Source organism: Heterocephalus glaber, unplaced genomic scaffold, assembly GCF_053883595.1.
Source record: "Heterocephalus glaber isolate CG9 unplaced genomic scaffold, H.glaber_assembly_v1.0 deba00001072, whole genome shotgun sequence".
NCBI lineage: Eukaryota > Metazoa > Chordata > Mammalia > Rodentia > Bathyergidae > Heterocephalus > Heterocephalus glaber.
In genome coordinates, this window is record NW_028258189.1 from 6196539 (window position 1) to 6217034 (window position 20496).

The 20496-nt window shown below is 55.3% G+C and overlaps 1 protein-coding gene across 3 annotated transcripts; it reads left to right on the plus strand.

Moving 5' to 3' along the window:
- The first annotated feature begins 1440 nt into the window (after positions 1-1440).
- Positions 1441-19770, plus strand: LOC147828459 (uncharacterized). Of its 3 annotated transcripts, none has more exons than XR_015450805.1 (2): positions 1441-1774; positions 18535-19770. XR_015450805.1 is itself a non-coding variant. In XM_087209954.1 (2 exons), the coding sequence occupies exons 1-2, from the start codon at positions 1511-1513 to the stop codon at positions 18749-18751; spliced, it is 342 nt and encodes a 113-aa protein (XP_087066080.1). In that variant the 5' UTR covers positions 1447-1510; the 3' UTR covers positions 18752-19770. The 3 variants fall into 3 exon arrangements, 1 of the variants encoding a protein (XP_087066080.1); XR_015450806.1 differs by having other exon boundaries at positions 1447-1599; XM_087209954.1 differs by having other exon boundaries at positions 1447-1635.
- Positions 19771-20496: the final 726 nt, after the last annotated feature.

The window sequence follows — 20496 nt, forward strand, 5'->3', positions numbered from 1 at the left end:
CCCTGGTCAGTCCAGCTGCCGATCGATCCCCCTCCCATCCCTGCTCTGCCTGCTGTAGCTCATTGTCAACGCCGTGGCCCGGTTCCTTGAGGATGTCAGGCCCTGTGCTGTGTGTCCGGGCTCAGGGCAGCCCCCGCTAGGAACGCAGGAGTCCTATCCTGTCCTCTCCCCGTCTGTTCTCCCTCCTCGGGCACGCACCCTCCAGGTGGCACTGCCTGCTTTGTCCCTGACTCTGAAGGTCAGAGTCCAACCCTGGTGCTGGCCGGGGGACACACACACTTCAAGGCCTCGGGCTCCCGGGGCTGCAGGGGTCCTGAGCCCAAGTCTGCAGCCCGAGGAAGCTGGGGGCTTCTCATCCTCCCATAGCAGCCAGACCCACAGCTCCTAGCTCCCTGAGGGCAGCCTAGAAGCAGGATCAGGTCTTGCTCACGGCCTTCCCTTTCCGATCTGGCTCCAGGCTCTGCTCACCTGGAGGTGAGGCCAGACTGCAGGAAAGCTGGGTGCGTGTGCGCATGCATGAGCGTACGTGTGTGTGATGCATGCGAGGTCGTGCGCGTGTGTGATGCACCTGTGTGTAGCAAAATCTGCTGTCCCGGGCCCCATTCCAGCCCTGGGCCGACCCATGCCCCATGTCCTGCAAAGCTACAGCCGGCCTCTGACTGACGCCCCGGGGCCCGCCGAGGGTCTGCAGCGACTCTCACACTTTCTGCAGAGCCCGAGTCTCCCTCCCCTCCCTGACGTAACCCTGGGCTCCGGGCTGGGTTTGTGCCTCCCTCCCTCCCTCCGGAGCCCACCGCTTGAGCCTGCAGGTCTTTCCTCAGCTCCGGCCATGGGGTCTGAGTCATCCCCGTGTCCTGTTCCCTTCCCCTGTGGTGCCAACGGTGGGGGCCCGGGTGGGGTCCGGAAAGAGGCCTCAGGAGACCGGGCGTCACGGGTGGGGGGCGTGTAGGGATCGGGGGCTACATCACCTCCTCGCTTGGACGGAGGGGGCCCCGGGAGCGCGCAGGAGCCGGGCAGCCCCCTTCCCAGGGCCTGCGCAGGGGGAACCAACCGCTCTCTCCGCCCGCAGCCCCTCCCTCCCGGGCTCGCCCGCCTCCCCTCCCCCTCCCTCACCCGCGCCCCCCTGGCCGGCCCGGGCGCACGGACGACGCACGGACGCGTCCTGCGCGCTGCGCCCCGCGGCCCGGGTCCCCCGTCTCGGCGCAGAGCTTCTCCGCCGCCGCCACCCAAGTTTCGGGGACTTGGAGCCTCGCGCCTCCCCCCCCCCCGCGTCCCCGCCCACGGCCGCGTCCCCCAGGGGGACCCTGCGCCCCGCGTGCGCCCCGATCCCCCGCGCGGCCCCGGCCGGGGACCCCGCGCCCCGCAGCCCGCGCGCCGAGCGGAGCCGAGCGGAGCCGAGCGGAGCCTCCGACCGCACTGCCGCCCGCTGCCCCGCGGACCCGCGGACCCGCGCGGATGCGGCGCTGCTGGGGCTGCGCGCCCGGGGAGCCGAGCGCCGCGCGGGCCGGACATGCAGTCGCTCATCTCGCCGGTGACCAAGGCGATCCTGGTGGCCCTGTTCATCTTCGCCATCCTGCTCATCCTCTACGTGATCCTCTGGTACATCTGCCGCGATGTGGACTGCGACCACGGCCTGTGAGCGCCCGCGCCCCGCGCCTCGGGGGCTGCAGCGGCCCGGGCTCGGGGGTCCCCGCGACCCCGTCGCCCGCGCGTCCTTGTCCGGCAGCGGCTCCGCGCCTTGACCTTCAGGGCTGCGCCGCCGAGCAGGGGTCCGGTGAGTGGGCCCCGCGGGTGGGGGAGCCCCAACTTCGGGACCGCGCGGGACCCCGGGCCCGGTGTCCGCAGGGGCAGCAGCGGGAGCAGCGGGCGCGGAGCTGCAGGTGGCCGCAGGCCCTGGCCCCTGCTCCAGGACCCCGGGGCGCCTCAGGCCGAGGCTCTGCGCTCTCCCCAAGGGGGTCTAGGGGGCTCAGCGCCCGGGGGTCCCCGCCCCCGGCGCCCTGCCCCCAGGTGCGAGGTCCCGTGGCGGACCCAGTGCCAGACCCGGGGGCCAAGGGGATGCCCGCCCGGGCTAGCAGTGGGCAGCAGAAGTGGACAGGGTCGCGGAAGCCCGGGGCCCCGCACTGTGACATGACCCCCCCCCCCGGGACGGCAGAATCGGGGAGCAGCACGGAGGTGGCTCCCGGGTCCCCTGCGCGCTCGCCCTGGCATAGAGGCGCGGGACGTGACCGGAATACAGCTGCGCCCACCGGGCCGAGGTGCCCGGCAAGTTTGCGAAGGTGAAACACGCGTGACTTAGATAAATATCTTGTTAGCAAGAATAATGCCTCCCTTGAAATAGAGTGCTGGGAGGGGGGGAAGCAACCTGTGAAACAGAGAGGAAAGAACGGAAGAGAAATGAAAGAGCCACCCGGTTAATAGGTTGCAGATTTATGCACCGGCTCGCTGCTGGTGATCAGGAGAGAGACAGACCCAGGCCGGTGGGCTCTGTGCACTGCCACCTGGCCTGGACCTCGCCAGACACCTCGCCCAGTGGGAACTGCTACCCACTTGAGGGATAAAGGGAAAAACAAAAATAAAGATTAAGTTCTTGGGCCGGAAATGTTCAGAAACGCTAGGGCGGTGGGGGTGTGTGCTTTGGGGTGCTGACGGGCTCATCTATGTGCGCGCCATGTGTAGCTAAAATCTGAGTTGAGCCAGAGTGATTTTGCGGCACTGAGGGAGCAAACGCAGGTTCCCCAGAGGCAGTGTGGCCCCCCGAGCAGATGCGATTCAGGGCAGATGTGATTCGGTGGCCAGGTGGGGTGGACGCTTTTGCCAGATGCAGGGTGCCTGCTTCCTCAATACCTCGCCCCCCAAGAAGGCCCGCTCCCCCCACTGTGGGCCGAGAACCAAAAGCCCATCATTCACACAACAAAATAGGTAAGGTTAGTTTTTGTCTTCACATGACAAAGTGGCCACGAGTTCTCTGTTTGTTTTGTTTGTTTCTTGAGGCAAAGTCTCACTGTGTAGCCCAGGCTGGCCTCGAACTCGCGATGAGCCTCCTGCCTCAGCCTCCCGAGTGCTGGGACGACAGGTGTGGGCCCCCATGCCTGGCTTCTCAGGTATTTCTGTCTCGGAGCTGAACCTGTGTCCACATCAGCTGAAACGGACTTCGCAGTCACAGGGGAGAAAAGTTCAGTATGAAAACACGAAGTGTGGGCCTAGGAGGTATCAGCACTGGAGAGAAGAGAGGGATCCCTCCTCTTCCTCCTCCTCCTCCTCCTCCTCCTCCTGGGAATTCAGACCCCACACTGCAGCCAGCTCAGACCAGAGCCGTGAGTACAGGGAGGAGCAGTGAGGGTTTGAGGCTCGGTCACCAGTGGGGGACGTGTGGGCCAGAGATGGATACGCAGTTTCCTTTGAATCACCCCTCATTCGTGACCAACAAGACCCAGGCCACCTGTGACACTGTCCCAGGGCTGATGTCCTGTCCAAAGCCACTCGCTCTGTCCCCACCCACCCACCTGGTGGGGGAGGCCCCTTCCCACCTGGGAATCTGGGGACTGGCTCCTTCTTCACTTCCCCCTCCCCCTCCTGGTTATTCTCTCAGTTGGGCTTTCAATGGCAGTGGAGTGCTGCGTATTCAGTTCCCAGAGAATGTGTCCCGTGAATTAGCAGCCAGTCACACACACACACAGGCACTACGGTCGAGTGACTTGGATTCCCTGCTTAGTAGAGGTCACCTCAGCTGCCAAAGGCTCAGGACAGAAGGGGATGGAGCACGGGGACCCAAGGGCAGGGTATTTGGGGGTCACGGATTTCACAGGTGATGGAGGTTTGTTCTGTAGGACAGTGCACCCCTGCATGGAGAGAGGGAGAGGGAGAGAGAGGAAACTTAGATAGAAAAGGCAGGAAGCCAGATTAGATGGAAAGATCATAGATACATAGATAGACTCATAGATCCATAGAGGATCAGTAGATACATAGATAAACAGAGGATAGGATAGACAAGAACACAGATTAGATGCAAAGATGATAGAATGATAGATAGATGATAGCTATGGATAGACAATAGAATATCTATCAGTAGATAGAGACAAGATGGATATATGGATAGATACAATTGAATAAATGATAGAGATTAATAGATACATGATCTATAGAAAGATGGATGATAAAGGTGTATAGGTAGGTAAGATGAGTGGACAGGTAAGTACATAGGAAAGATGAATACAGAGGTGATTGATAGATGATTGGTTGGTTGATAGAAACCTAGATGAATGGATTGACAGACAGATTAATAAATTGATAGATAATACATATATACATATATATATATAGAGAGAGAGAGAGAGAGAGAGAGAGACAGAGAGAGGGTATGGAGGTAGATAAAAGATATATGGATAAATAGATAAGTAGATGAATGGACAGATGGATACATACATAGCCAGATATGGACAGTTGATGATAGATAAATAGACATTGACAGATAGGTGATACCCAGATAGACAGACATAGAAAACAGATGTGAATAGATAAAAGACAGGCAGATAATAGATGAACACATAGATACAGAGATGGATACATAGACAGATAGATAGTTACATAGTTAGGTTAGCTACATAGTTACATAAGTAGGGTAGGTACATAGGTAGGATAGATACATAGTTACATAGATAGGATAGATACATAGTTGCATAGATAGGCTAGATACAAAAAAAAAGGCTAGATACATAGTTAACAGGTAGGATAGATACATAGTTACATAGATAGGATACATACATAGTCATATAGATAGGATAGATACATAGTTACATACATAGGACAGATACACAGTGACATAGGATAGATACATAGTTGCATAGATAGGATAGATACATAGTTGCATAGATAGGATAGATACATAGTTGCATAGATAGGCTAGATACAAAAAAAAGGCTAGATACATAGTTAACAGGTAGGATAGATACATAGTTACATAGATAGGATACATACATAGTCATATAGATAGGATAGATACATAGTTACATACACAGGACAGATACACAGTGACATAGGATAGATACATAGTTGCATAGATAGGATAGATACATAGTTGCATAGATAGGCTAGATACAAAAAAAAAGGCTAGATACATAGTTAACAGGTAGGATAGATACATAGTTACATAGATAGGATACATACATAGTCATATAGATAGGATAGATACATAGTTACATACATAGGACAGATACACAGTGACATAGGATAGATACATAGTTGCATAGATAGGATAGATACATAGTTGCATAGATAGGATAGATACATAGTTGCATAGATAGGCTAGATACAAAAAAAAGGCTAGATACATAGTTAACAGGTAGGATAGATACATAGTTACATAGATAGGATACATACATAGTCATATAGATAGGATAGATACATAGTTACATACACAGGACAGATACACAGTGACATAGGATAGATACATAGTTGCATAGATAGGATAGATACATAGTTGCATAGATAGGCTAGATACAAAAAAAAAGGCTAGATACATAGTTAACAGGTAGGATAGATACATAGTTACATAGATAGGATACATACATAGTCATATAGATAGGATAGATACATAGTTACATACATAGGACAGATACACAGTGACATAGGATAGATACATAGTTGCATAGATAGGATAGATACATAGTTGCATAGATAGGATAGATACATAGTTGCATAGATAGGCTAGATACAAAAAAAAGGCTAGATACATAGTTAACAGGTAGGATAGATACATAGTTACATAGATAGGATACATACATAGTCATATAGATAGGATAGATACATAGTTACATACATAGGACAGATACACAGTGACATAGGATAGATACATAGTTGCATAGATAGGATAGATACATAAATAGAACATAGATAAATAGGTGATGGGTAGATGAATGGACAGATAGATGCTGACAGATGGAGGATGGATGGATGGAGAGACAGATGCACAGATAGATATATAAGACAGACTCCTGCCCAAGTAGAGGGGGACGGTGCCACCCCCTGGGGACAAACACACCAGGCCCCGTGCCCCCATGGTCTCCAAAGTCCTCCCCACAGCCCCTGAGTGGCCCTGCAATCCCACAGTGGCCAGGCAGGGCGTCATCCTTTCCAGGTATGGACACTGCTGGGACAGGCGGGGGAAGCTTCGGCTAAGGTCACACAGCCAATCGATCATCGGAGGAGAGTCTGTTTGCTACCCGGTATCTCTGTACCTCCGGGAACCTGGGCTGGCTTCTCCTCATAGCCGTAGGGACACCATTTCTCCAGGGGAGCCATGAGATCACGGGTGACCCCTTTGGACATTTTACACCGAGAGAAAACAGAAAAACGGAACTGCGTACAGTGGTGCAATGCCTGCCTCTCTGGCACAGTGGGGAGGCTGAGGCAGGACAATCCCAAGCACAAGCCCAGCCGGGAAAACTTAGCAAGAGCCTGTCTCAAAATAAAAAGCAAAGGGAAACATGCATGGATGTTTAAACAGGAGCGCGCTGTACTCCGGTGCATCCTCAGGGGTCCGAAAAGATGAACCCAAGTGGGCAGGAGGGTGAGCTCAGAATATCGGGGAGGGGCATAACAGCTGTGTCTCCTCCAGATGCAGGGACCAGAGCAGGCCCGGTCCCTGCCAGGAGGACCTCTGTGTTTCCAGAAATAGCAGTTACACCCGAGATCTGCAGTGTTTTGCTGAGACAGGGCGGAAGCCACGAGGTGTGCATGGCGTTTTCTCTTGCACACAGCAGCTCAGACAGGGTTGCCAGAAGGGAGAGAAATGAGGTGAAGGTGGAGGGTTATATAAGCCGCCCGGGCTCACGGGGGAAGCTCGTTTGGTCGTGGGAACCGGGCTGTTGCGTGTGCGTGCGTGTTGCTGTCTCCCAAACTCGTCTTCATTAAACTTCCACCCCACAGAAGTTGTGAGCTACATTTTTAGTTCTGTCTCTCCTCTGAGGTTTAGGAATACTTTCTGGATGAGCTTTTTCTTTTCTAGCACTGAGAACCAAGCCCAGGGCCTTTGCACCGAGCTCCATCCCAAGCTCATTTATTTATTTACTTACTTATTTACTTTGTAAATTTTGAGACCGGGTCTAAGCTGCTAAGTTGCCCAAGCTGAGCTTGAACTTGCGATCCTCCCGCCTCAGCCTCCCACTCCTTAAATATTTGATCAGTTCCATAGCAACGGCTAGCTCTCTATTTTCAGACACAGCCCAGCCAGACTCCGGTTTCCAAAGCTCTCTCCGTATGCGTGAGCGTCCGCCGTCAGCCGCGCGCAGTGAACAGGGAAAAGGGAACCCAGGCCCCGCGTGCGTCCTGGAGTCAGGAAAGCAATTTTGCAGCGTCTCGTGGGCGGGTTTCTGCCTCCCAGGCTCCTGGGCCCAGGTGAGACAGAGCCCTGCAGAAGGACCGACCGACCGACCGGGGATGCTTTGCGCTTTGGGGTCCCCGTTCCCTAATCCGCGTTGGCCTCCCGCTAGAAGGACGGTCCCCAAGCTGGGGACCCGCGGGGCGACTCGGGCTCCTCCACCTCAGTCCGGGCAGCACCACAGCCCGACCCAGGGCTGCGTCCGTCTGTCCATCCGTCCGTCAGGCTGGGACAGAGGCTGCGGCGGAGGAGGAGGGACCTTGCCAGTCCCGCCTCGCTGATCAGGCACAAGCAGCTGCAGATGTGGTCGGGGGATTCGCTTGGATGCAGCTTTTCCTTTGTGTCTTCCCAGGTAAAATGCATTAATCATAGGAAGGAGAGATTTTTAAAAAGGAAACGCTGGGGTCCGGGAATTTACACTCCAGAGACATCTTTTGGTTTGTTTGCTTGGCGGTTTTGTTTCGTTTTTGCTTTTTTGAGAGAGGGTCTTGCCGTGTCCCTCAGGCTGACCTTGAACTCACTATGGAGCCAGGGCTTGAGGTCATCCTCCTGCCTCAGCCTCCCGAGTGCTGGGATGACAGGCTTGTGCCACCCCACCTCACTGGGTTGAACTTGTCTGAGGCTTTCCTCGCAAAGCCTGGGCATGCGTAGTCGCACAGGAACAAAGGCGGTAGCGTGTGGTGTCAGCAAACAGCCATCCGCAGAGGGGTTTGCAGGGCCAGGGAGCAGTGGCCGGTTCTCCTGTTGTCCTGCTGTGGACCAGGTGGTGCATGCCTGTCATAGCAGCACTCAGGAGGCTGAAGCAGGAGGATCGCCTCAAGTCCCGGCTCCACGGTGAGTTCTAGGTGAGTGGAAAGCTAGCTGTCCTCACGAGACGATTCAGTGCCTCACTATGTCGCTCAGGCTGACCTTGAACTCCTATCCTTCCCTCCCCTCCTCCTATCTCTGTGTCCTTCCCAGTTGAGGAAGTTCTATTTCCTGTTATCTATCTTTTTATTTTGCTTTTAAAATTATTTATATTTTTCTTTTAAAATTATTTACGATTTCATAGAAGAAAAATCATGGCATATTGAAGCTGGCGAGTCTGATATATTTCTCTGAACATCACAGTGTCAAGTTGCATCAGTTTTCCTACTATGACTTAAGTCCATCCTTCTTCGTGGCAGAGTAGTACTCCACGGTGTGTAAATACCACATTTTCTTTATCCATCATCTGCCGATGGACACAGAGGCTGCTCATGAGATGTAGTTATTGTGAGTTGTGTCGCTGTACACACGGGTGTGCATGGGTCACTGTAATAGGACGGCTTTAACTCTTTAAGGAAGAATCCACCAGGGGAATGGCTGGATCCAGTGGGCTTCCTAGTTGATGACGGCTGTGCTTTCTGGGCTGAGACGGTATCTCGGAGCTGTTTTAATTTGCGTTTCTTTTGTGTTCAGCCACGTTGAGTGCTGCTTTGTGTACTTCTTGGCCATTTGAACTTTGGAGCAGTTTCCAGTCCCGTCCATTACCCATTTTCAGTGACAGCCTAACGGGAACAGTGTGTCCGTCCGTCAGTGGCCCGGGACTGGTACGGCCTCCTTCCTCTCTTGCTGCGTGGCCTGAGAGTTTGCCAGGCGGGGTGTGATCCAGGAGAACGCTGAGCTAGCCGGTGGTCACTTCCAGGCCATCCGTCCTTTCCTGTCTTGACATCTCTGACTCTAAGCCGGATGTTATCCAGCACGGGGGAGAATTCCACCACCGTGAAAGACAGAGATGTTGTATACCAAGACCTAGGACAGAGCTCAGAGGCTGAGGATGGATTCCCAGCACCACACACGAGCGCGCACACACATGCACACATCGTCCAAGATGGAAAGAGCTGTCTTTTGGGGTCCTGAGGACCGAACCCAGGGCCTTCGCATGAACCTGCATCCCAGACCTTTCTTTCTTTTTTGAGACAGTTTCTGCATGAGTCGCTAAGTTGCCCAGGCTGGACTCAAGCTCGACACCCTCCTGCTTCAGCCTCCCATCAGACAGTTCTCAGAATTAATGTCCCCCCGCCCCCAGTAAAGAGGCTATCTACAAAGACACATAGCGTAAAGTTCCCTTTGTGGGGTCAGAGTTACCACAGACTCACATAGCAGTTCCCCTTAACAAGTCCTCCAGCCCTGCGTGGGTCCAGCCCTGGAAAATGCCTGTTCGAAAGCTGTTTGTTCCTGAGGACGGGCACGCTACAGCCTTCTGACGGCTTCCTCCGACTGCAGCGTGTTCTATACAACTGAGCCTGATTCACCTTCCCCATGTGCTTTTGAGCTCCTGCAGCTTTGCCCAGCAGACCAATTTCCTGAACGTATCCGTTCCCCTACTACACAAGTGACTGTAGATAAATATTTTCAATGATTTTTGTTATTTCTTCTCTTTCTTTTTCTTTTTCTTTTTCTTTTTTTTTCTTTTTTTTTTGAGCCAGGGTCTTGCTATGGGGCCCAGGCTGGCCTCGAACTTGTGGCGATCCTCCTGCCTCAGCCTCCCTTGTGTGGAGGTGCCGGGCGTGCGCCCCACACCCGGTTTCTCGTGGCTGTTCTTGCTTGGACCTCAGCTGTTGTGGTGTTTGATTTGGAGCTTGAGGGCAGCCGGACAGGGCTGGGCCACTCCTGCTCCGCTCCACGGGAATATCTTGCTGTTGACACGGAAGCAGTCGCTGGTGGATGGCCCAGTGCCCGGCTGCTGTTCTCCACTCCCTTCCCCACCTTGCTCCCCGCCCCCGCCCCCCGGGCCTGGCTGGGGTGCAGAGCCTGGAGCCAGGCGCTGCTGCTTCTCCCCAAGGAGCTGTTTTGGGGGAGAGCGAGAGAGGTCGCGAGGGTAGCCAGAGCCTCGGCTCTGAAGAGAGCTGACCCGTGGGGGCCTAGCTTCCCCGGTGACAGACGCACTGGGCTTCCCCAGCTCTGCCGGCCAAGTGCGGCCCTGTTTCGGAACAAGGCGGAAACACGGGCCGCCCAGGACAGCCGGGAACCCTCCGGGATCTCGTGGGCCTGATGCCTGGGGTCTGAGGAATGACACTAATGTGGGACCCTCCTGCCTGAGTCTCTCAGAGTGCTGGGGTGGCGGGCACGCGCCCCTCGCCCCGCGGACTCCTCCAGCGCCGCGCGTCTCCTGCCCCCTCGAATGAGGACCCCGTTATTACTTTGGCCCTGACAGCGTAACCCAGCCGGATCTCCTTGCTGAAATCCCTTCGTTTAGTTGCATCTGCAAAATCCCTCTGGCCACCGTCTGTCCCCGGGCCTCGGGGTCGGAGCTGATGAGATTTAGAGACACGAGGCAGAGAACAACGGGAGAAAAGCAACCCAAGCAATGTCCGGGACCGTGTGCTTGCAACGGCAGGCGTGGTGGCAAGTCCAGGACCAAAGCCGTCGGAAAATTAAAAATCCTCTGCGTCCGTCACTTCCTGGGAGTGTGGGGCGTAGAGAGGTGAAGGACGGAGAAGCAAGGAGAGGACTCAGACCAGGGTCCTGCACGTCCGTGCTGTGCGCATTGGTGTTCCGCCGCTGGGACCAAAGGCCTGAGAGCATCCACCAGCCTAGAGGCACAGAGGTGGATTCTGGGTCAAGTGTTCAGTCTGGGGTGGAGGAAAGGTGGTCACCCAGTGGTGAGTGAGCAGGGGAGAGAGACAGAGACGGAGAGACGGAGAGACACAGAGAGGGAGAGGGAGACAGAGAGGGAGACAGAGAGGGAGACAGAGAGAGAGAGACAGAGAGAGGGAGAGAGACAGAGAGACAGAGAGAGGGAGAGAGACAGAGACAGAGAGAGAGAGAGAGACAGAGAGGGAGAGGGAGACAGAGAGGGAGACAGAGAGGGAGACAGAGAGGGAGACAGAGAGGGAGACAGAGACAGAGAGAGACAGAGAGGGAGAGGGAGACAGAGAGGGAGACAGAGAGGGAGACAGAGAGGGAGACAGAGACAGAGAGACAGAGAGAGGGAGACAGAGACAGAGAGAGAGAGAGAGACAGAGACAGAGAGGGAGACAGAGAGGGAGACAGAGAGGGAGACAGAGAGAGAGAGACAGAGAGAGGGAGAGAGACAGAGAGACAGAGAGAGGGAGAGAGACAGAGACAGAGAGAGAGAGAGAGACAGAGAGGGAGAGGGAGACAGAGAGGGAGACAGAGAGGGAGACAGAGAGGGAGACAGAGAGGGAGACAGAGACAGAGAGAGACAGAGAGGGAGAGGGAGACAGAGAGGGAGACAGAGAGGGAGACAGAGAGGGAGACAGAGACAGAGAGACAGAGAGAGGGAGACAGAGACAGAGAGAGAGAGAGAGACAGAGACAGAGAGGGAGACAGAGAGGGAGACAGAGAGGGAGACAGAGACAGAGAGACAGAGAGAGGGAGAGAGACAGAGAGAGAGAGAGAGAGAGAGAGAGAGGGAGACAGAGACAGAGAGAGACGGAGAGGGAGAGGGAGAGAGAGCCAGAGAGGGAGGCAGAGAGGGAGAGAGTCTCCAAGGTCACACTCCTGTCACCAGGACCTTCAGCTCAGTTCCACCTGCCGAGTCCCCTGCTTCCCCGTAGCCCATGAAACTGCAAACGCACGCACGGATTCACCCGCTGCAGAGCTCCGGGCCTTCAGGATCCAGTCACCGCTCGGAGGGCTGCACGTCTGCTGTCTCGGGACGGAGCCTTCCACGTGGGCACTCAGGGTTCAGACGCAGCAGGCGGGCACCTCCCAGCGCGGGCCTCCTTCTGCCTGTAGACAGGAGGAAGGGGCGGGGCGGAGGAAAGGCGTCCACTGCTGGGGTCCCCGGGGGGCAACGCAGTTTCAACACGGTGCTCGTTCCCTTGGGGGACGCCCGAGAAAGGACACTTCCAGAGGCCCAGCCGAGGAGCCTGGGACAAATTTCAGGAACAATGGAACGCCCCTGCCCATCGCCCGGCACGCCGGGAACCACAGCTCTGGCTTCAATCCACCCCTCTTGGCGCCTTTCATTTCATTTGTTTTCCAGAGACGTCAAAACAGAGGCCCACAGCCCGGGGGGCTTCAACAGCGGAGATTTATTGTCCCTGTCCGGGAACTGAGGCCCCAGGCCCAGCGTGGGCAGTGCCCGCTCCTCTGAGGCCTCGCTCCTGGGCTCCCTGTGACTTCACAGGCGTGTCCCTCTGTGTGTGTCCACGTCCTCCATCCTCTGCTCAGAAGGGCCGAGCCCTGTGGGGTTGGGGCCACCCGGGGGACTCAGTTTACCTTCACTGGCTCCTAGGACCCTGTCTTAAGACACAGCTGCAGCCTGAGGTCCTGGGGTCAGAGAGTCAATCAACAAACATCCACTCTCCATAGAGCTGCATCCTGAGGTGCTGGGGGTCAGTGAGTCAATCAATAAACATCCAGTCTCCCCACAGCTGCAGCCTGAGGTCCTGGGGTCAGAGAGTCAATCGACAAACGTCCAGAAACACAACTTGCTCCACATGAAACCCCAGGTCTGCCCTGTCCACCCGCAGGTTTGACACTTCCAGGGTTCGGGCCAGTCCTTTGACAAACATCCCGATCTCCTTCTATAGTCTAGAAACAATAACACCTTCCAAACCTGGATTCCAAACGTGCTCTCTGAGCATGTCGATTCCCCACCCACGCGGGAGATGGAGGGTTATTTGATAAGAACGGAACACCTTGATGCATCTGCAGAGACTGGGAGTCTCTGCTAGGAGGAGGGACCCCAGAGGGCTTGGAGGAGAGTCTTTGGGGACCCCAGCCCCTGGCTGAGCTCCAAGACAGAGAAGTTTTCTGGGTGAACAGGGAAAGGGAGGTGTTTGGGGAACAGGAGACAGCGGGCTGCACTGCCACGCATGGGTGAATGAACGTGTGTCTGTGCGTGTGCTGTGTGTAAGCACACATGCTCCGGGAGAGGAAACGACAATACTTTGGACTGCCGTTTCCTGCAGGTCAGATGACTTCAAACTGAGTCGTTAGAACAAGGCAGCCCCGCCCCAGTCTGCTGGCTGCCAGCTCCACCATCTCACCAAGCTCCCGGGTAACACCCTCAGCCTTAAATCTCCTCTTCTGCAAAACAAGGCTCACTTCATCCACATGGTGGGGTCAAAATGCAAATCAAAGCGGGGGATGCTCCTAGCACGAAGGGTCGAGCCAACTCGGCCCAGGCCGGACGTGGTTGGTGTCCTGTGATGCCCCCGTAGAAGGCTGGTGGAAGCTTTGCTTACAGAGGACAACAACACAGGGATCTCCGAAGGCGAGCTTGCTACATGATCAACTCTGTCGCTGTTCGCTAATACTGTTCAACCCGAACTCAAACGATCCAGTCCAGGTTTCAGGGTTTGGACGTGGCATCAAGCTTGTGCATCAAGCTTGCAGAGAGGGAAACTGAGTCAAAGATCTTCCTGCCTGGAGTATGATCAGTGTGGAGGAAAGGCAGATTCATCTTCCTGCCTCCCACTGACCGCTTCCTGCATCCAGGCCCCACCTCCTACAGCAGCTTCAGCCAGGAGCTCATCCATGGATGGATCCACCGATGACCACAGCTCCCTGGGACTCAGTCACCTTCCACACAGGGGATCTTGGGGGACATTTTAGGCCTAAGCCGTCTTCATCCAGGGGCCCGTATCCAAGAGCCTCTTGGGGGAGTGGTCCCCATCCTGAGCAGCACGGGTCTCGAGTTGTCCTACTTCTGCCATCTTGTTTTTGCTAGGGTCCACCCCCCACCCCCAGCCTTCAAGCAGATGCTCCGTTTCCTTATCAACGCTTCTCCCCTCTCCACTTTCTACTGCCCAAAGGTGGTTTTACCACAAGCAGTGCTGCATGGCCAGACCTATCCTTGATTGAAGGATGTGCCTGCCCACCCCAAGCAGCTTTCAACCTGGTTGAAAAGCGTTTCTCTAGTAGATCATTGCCTTTCTGGTGGGACCCAGAAATCCCACCCCACTGTGGTGAGGTCTTTGCAGACTTTGTACTCCCCAGGAGAGAGAGCTTTGAGCTCCTCCCGGTCCTGCCATCTGCAGAATAGAAACAACCCACAAATGCAGAAATGGTGTCTGAGCTAGTATATTTCCCAGGGGTCCTCCTGCCCCTGAGTGTGGGTCAGCTTTCTGCTGCTGTGATAAAATAGTCGAGAAAAGAAGCTTATGGAAGAAAGGTTCAGTTTGCCTCACAGTTCCCGAGGGTTCAGTCCATGGTCAACGTGGAGGAAGGGTGTGGCTGAGGAAAAGCTGCTCAGTGGATGGTGGCCAGGAAGCAGAGGGAGAAGGAACAAGAATATGCCTTTCCAGGTAGCCCCACCCAAGGACCAACCTCGTCCAACCAGAGCCCACCTCCTCCTCCTGCCTTCAGCTCTGAGCTCGTGAATGATGAACCCACTGATGAGTGTGGTCCACTCACCTTCTGAAAGCCCCACCGCTGGATATGTGAGCCTTTGGGGGAAACTTAGAGATCCAGACGGTAACACCCCAATAACCTACCTCACCCCACTAGACCTCCCTCTCCTCCTAAGAGTTCTGCAATTTCCCAGCAGCACCATCGACTGGAGACTGAAGCCTCAGCACACGAGTCCCATGGAGAATATTCAGATCCCAAACCACAACACCTTTCTCTCCTTCTGAACCCCACTCTTTGGGGTTCACCCCTTCTCTTCTAGTGCCATCTTTCTGTCCCAGGGTCCCTCAGACATCGAGGTGTCTTGCTTCCCCACGCATTTCTCAGATGGGACAGTTTCTGACGTGTTCTTTGTTTTCCATGACCATGAGAGTCCGGAGGAGAACTGGTCTACCCTGTACTGCGATTCTTCTGATTTTTTTCTCATGGATAGATAGGGATGGCTGGTTTTGTGGGGGAAGACGATGGAGATGAAATACCTCCCCAACGCAGCCTACCGAGAGCCCATGTTATCACCATGCCCCATCTCTGTTGATGTTGGCTTTGGACATCTGCTGAAGCAATATTTGGCAGGGACATGTTCCCCCAGTGTCGTGATCTTGGACAGAAACCATCCCATGCTTTGTGAGTGAATTATGCTCCACCGTCCAGAAGTTATGAAATCTGCACAGAATGCCTGCCTGGAGTTCTTCTCCATGAGAGATGTGTCCCTCCCATCATTTATTTATGTATTCAGCCATTTAATTAAATGCATATTGATTTTGTACTCTGGGTTACAATCCAATTTTATTTTATATTCTTGTTGGAATCACTCCAGATTTAGCCACCGAGAGCTCCTTCAGGGTGACTTCTGCCACCCTGTCTTTTCGTGTTTGAACATTTCCTTGCTTTCTGGTACCACAAGACTGCTCAGGGACGTGCCTGCCTCCGATTCCTCCACTGCTGCCTCCTATTCCTCTTCTTCTTTCTTCGCTTTTCTTCACCTTCTCCTCCTTCTCTGTCTCTTTCTTCTCTTTCTTTTCCTTCTTCTCTTCCTCTTCTGCTTCAGCTCTGCTCCATCTCCTCCTCCTCCATCTCCTCCTCCATCTCCTCCTCCATCTCCTCCTCCTCCACCTCCTCCTCCATCTCCTCCTCCTCCACCTCCTCCACCTCCTCCTCCTCCATCTCCTCCTCCATCTCCTCCTCCTCCATCTCCTCCTCCATCTCCTCCTCCTCCACCTCCTCCACCTCCTCCACCTCCTCCTCCATCTCCTCCTCCATCTCCTCCTCCTCCATCTCCTCCTCCATCTCCTCCTCCTCCATCTCCTCCTCCATCTCCTCCTCCATCTCCTCCTCCTCCACCTCCTCCTCCATCTCCTCCATCTCCTCCTCCTCCATCTCCTCCTCCATCTCCTCCTCCATCTCCTCCTCCTCCATCTCCTCCTCCATCTCCTCCTCCATCTCCTCCTCCTCCATCTCCTCCTCCATCTCCTCCTCCTCCACCTCCTCCACCTCCTCCTCCATCTCCTCCATCTCCTCCTCCTCCATCTCCTCCTCCATCTCCTCCTCCACCTCCTCCTCCTCCACCTCCTCCACCTCCTCCTCCATCTCCTCCTCCATCTCCTCCTCCTCCACCTCCTCCTCCATCTCCTCCTCCATCTCCTCCTCCATCTCCTCCTCCATCTCCTCCTCCTCCACCTCCTCCACCTCCTCCTCCATCTCCTCCTCCATCTCCTCCTCCACCTCCTCCTCCATCTCCTCCTCCATCTCCTCCTCCATCTCCTCCTCCATCTCCTCCTCCTCCATCTCCTCCTCCATCTCCTCCTCCATCTCCTCCTCCTCCACCTCCTCCACCTCCTCCTCCATCTCCTCCTCCATCTCCTCCTCCTCCATCTCCTCCTCCATCTCCTCCTCCATCTCCTCCTCCACCTCCTCCACCTCCTCCTCCTCCATCTCCTCCTCCTCCATCTCCTCCTCCTCCACCTCCTCCTCCATCTCCTCCTCCTCCATCTCCTCCTCCTCCACCTCCTCCACCTCCTCCTCCATCTCCTCCTCCATCTCCTCCTCCACCTCCTCCACCTCCTCCTCCTCCATCTCCTCCTCCTCCACCTCCTCCTCCATCTCCTCCTCCTCCATCTCCTCCTCCTCCACCTCCTCCACCTCCTCCTCCATCTCCTCCTCCATCTCCTCCTCCACCTCCTCCACCTCCTCCTCCTCCATCTCCTCCTCCTCCACCTCCTCCTCCATCTCCTCCTCCTCCATCTCCTCCTCCTCCACCTCCTCCACCTCCTCCTCCATCTCCTCCTCCATCTCCTCCTCCTCCATCTCCTCCTCCATCTCCTCCTCCTCCATCTCCTCCTCCATCTCCTCCTCCATCTCCTCCTCCTCCACCTCCTCCACCTCCTCCTCCATCTCCTCCTCCATCTCCTCCTCCTCCATCTCCTCCTCCATCTCCTCCTCCATCTCCTCCTCCACCTCCTCCACCTCCTCCTCCTCCATCTCCTCCTCCTCCATCTCCTCCTCCTCCACCTCCTCCTCCATCTCCTCCTCCTCCATCTCCTCCTCCTCCACCTCCTCCACCTCCTCCTCCATCTCCTCCTCCATCTCCTCCTCCACCTCCTCCACCTCCTCCTCCTCCATCTCCTCCTCCTCCACCTCCTCCTCCATCTCCTCCTCCTCCATCTCCTCCTCCTCCATCTCCTCCTCCATCTCCTCCTCCACCTCCTCCACCTCCTCCACCTCCTCCTCCACCTCCTCCACCTCCTCCTCCTCCATCTCCTCCTCCTCCACCTCCTCCTCCATTTCCTCCTCCTCCATCTCCTCCTCCATCTCCTCCTCCTCCATCTCCTCCTCCATCTCCTCCATCTCCTCCTCCATCTCCTCCTCCTCCATCTCCTCCTCCACCTCCTCCACCTCCTCCTCCACCTCCTCCTCCACCTCCTCCATCTCCTCCTCCTCCATCTCCTCCTCCATCTCCTCCTCCTCCACCTCCTCCACCTCCTCCTCCATCTCCTCCTCCTCCACCTCCTCCACCATCTCCTCCTCTGTCTCCTCCTCCTCCATCTCCTCCTCCTCCATCTGCTCCTCCTCCTCCATCTCCTCCTCCATCTCCTCCTCCATCTCCTTCTCCATCTCCTCCTCCTCCTTTTTTAAAAATCAGCATTGAGAATTGCACCCAGGGTCACACTTCTGCTGAGTCCCATCACCAGCATTTTAAAATTAGTCAATCAACTCAACTTTTGTCATGTTTTGAGAAGGTCTTGTTAACTTGCCCAGGTGGAACTCCAACTTGTGGTCCTCCTGCATCAGCCCCTGTCCACAGGCCACCATGCTTGGCTACGTCACATCTCGTATCTCCTGACCCTGGTACTAGAAATGTGAGTCAGCATTCAGGGACTGGGACAAAGTACTGGATATGATCTCCTTGTGAGGAAAGTATTTTTTGGCTCATACTTTCAGAGGCCTCCATCTGTGGTCCAGTGTCTCCACTGTCCCTGGGCCCTGGCCGGTGGCACATTGCGGTGAAATACTGCTCCCCTCATGCTCAGGAAGCACAGAGGAGGAAGAGACTGGAATCCAGGCCATGCCCCCAGTGACCTCACTTCCTCCTACTAGGCTCTGCCTTTTGAAAGTTGCAGTACCTGCCAATAGAGACACCCCAGGGACCAAATCTTCATCACATGGATTTTTGGCCATTTCTGCAGGGACCCCTGAGTCCTACCATTAGAATGTGATGACAGCAGACAAGAACAGGGCACTGGGAAAAATGAGCTCTTGGTAGCCTTAAAGAGACGAAACACTCATATTTTCTTTCCTTCTCTTCCGTCTTCTAGGGTCTCTGAAGGGACAGAGAGCTCTGGTGGCAGTGAAGCCTTCTGTCATCCTGCCCACCAGGTCAAGCCAGGGCGCCAGACCACCAGTAGACCATGGCTCCAACAGGCAGCTCAGGCCCTTGGAGGTCGCAAGCAGCCCAACCCTCCTCTGGGGCTACCCAACCAGCACGCCACCCCAGCTGCACTACGGGGGAGAAGGGTGGGTGACTGTTGCTGAGGATTAAGGCCCTCTCCCCCTTCACCCATCTTGCCAAGCCATGACCAAGAGATCAGGCTCCTGGGCAGTTCACCTCGGGGGGCCATGTGGGGATCCCCAACCTCCATCCAGCCTCTGGTCACCGCTGGCCACCCCTGCCCAGCTGCCTGGCTCTCTCTGCTGTGACAGCGCCCTCAGCCTCATCCTTGTGCATAGTGACAACATCCCTGGGTCCCATTGTCGTCCGAGGGTCAGGCCAGGGGGAGTGTTGACCTGCACCCCTGGCTGGATGGGCCCCCTGGAGGACCGTCACCTTCTAACGATGCCATCGCCAGGGTAGGTGCCGCTGGGGACCTACCCCACGTCATTCTCAGATGCAACCCACGCCACGCGCCAATGCCAATCCCAGCCAGTGGTCCCGGCCTCCTCATGTGTGCAGAGCAAGCAGCCGGCTGGGAAAAAGACACCCAAGGGGCTCCCTGGGTTCCTCCAGCCGAGTTACCTAGGATGTTCTGGTGTCATCTTGCAAAGAGGAGAGACCGTGTCTTAGAAGCAGAGAATCACCCTGTGAAATGGTGGACTAGAGATTTTGCAGGTGCAATGAGAGGGCTCTGGGACATTCTAGTAGCATATCCAGCATTTAGTTCCTTTGGAACGCGAACCTATGCATAAGGCACTTTCTCCAGTGCATCCTGTGTGAGACTCCTCTGGCTACCAGGAAGGACCCCAGACCTCCCTGCCCTGTGCTTGGCTGACAGCAGAATGAAGGAGGTCTCCATGTGGAGCTGTGAAGTCCATGTGAACATCCGTGCTGCGGTGCCCCCAGCAGCACCCGCCCCTCGTCCTGTTGGTCTGTGCCCTGGTGAGCTTTTTCTACACTCTTCCTCCACACCGCCGCTGTCGTCCCGTTCTGCAGGTGTGAATTTTGATGCCTCGGTGTTGTCCTGTCATCGCTTCCGCCTCCGTGTGTGCAGGGAGGCTGTGAGGATGGAGCTGAGACATTACAGCTATTCCAGACAATAAAATATTTTTGAAACCGCTCTCTGTCTCACTGTGGAATCCTGACCCTTTCCACCCAGTACAGCACTGTGTGGAGGGCACACGGGGGACTTGCTGTCCCCAGAGGGTGGCAGGGTGGGACACTGTGGGTCCTGCACGGCAGAAGTGCAGTCTGCTGTCTGTGTGTTCCACAGAACAGGAGGGCTCTCTGGTGGGCCCCAGGGTGAGAGGTCCCAGGTGTGACAGGGTGCATCTGCTATTAAAACAATACCAGCCAAAAAGCAGCAGTGGAATTGAACCAGAATCCAGAGAAGTCTGTAGACTCAGTCCAGAACAAGAGAACAGAGCTGAGGGCTGGAGGTGGGAAAGGCATTCGGCTACTCAGATGGAGACAAAGCCATTCAGTGTTATAACCCAGCACTGGTACGACATACTGGAAAAAAGCCAACTTGGGAGGAAGAAAGTCTTATTTGCCTTCATGGTTTCAGAGGTTGTAGTCCGTGTTTGTGTGACTCATTGAGTGTGCTCCTATCATGGCTGCCCCAGGGCAAAGAGAGGAAGAGGAGAAGCCCAGGATTTCAGTATCACTTCCAAAACCGTGCCTCCAATGACCTCACTTCCTCCCACTAAGCCCCACCCCAATGACCTCACTTCCTTCCACTAAGCCCCACCCCAATGACCTCACTTCCTCCCACTAAGCCTCATCCCCAATAACCTTACTTCCTCCTATTAAACCCCACCCCAATGACCTCACTTCCTCCCACTGA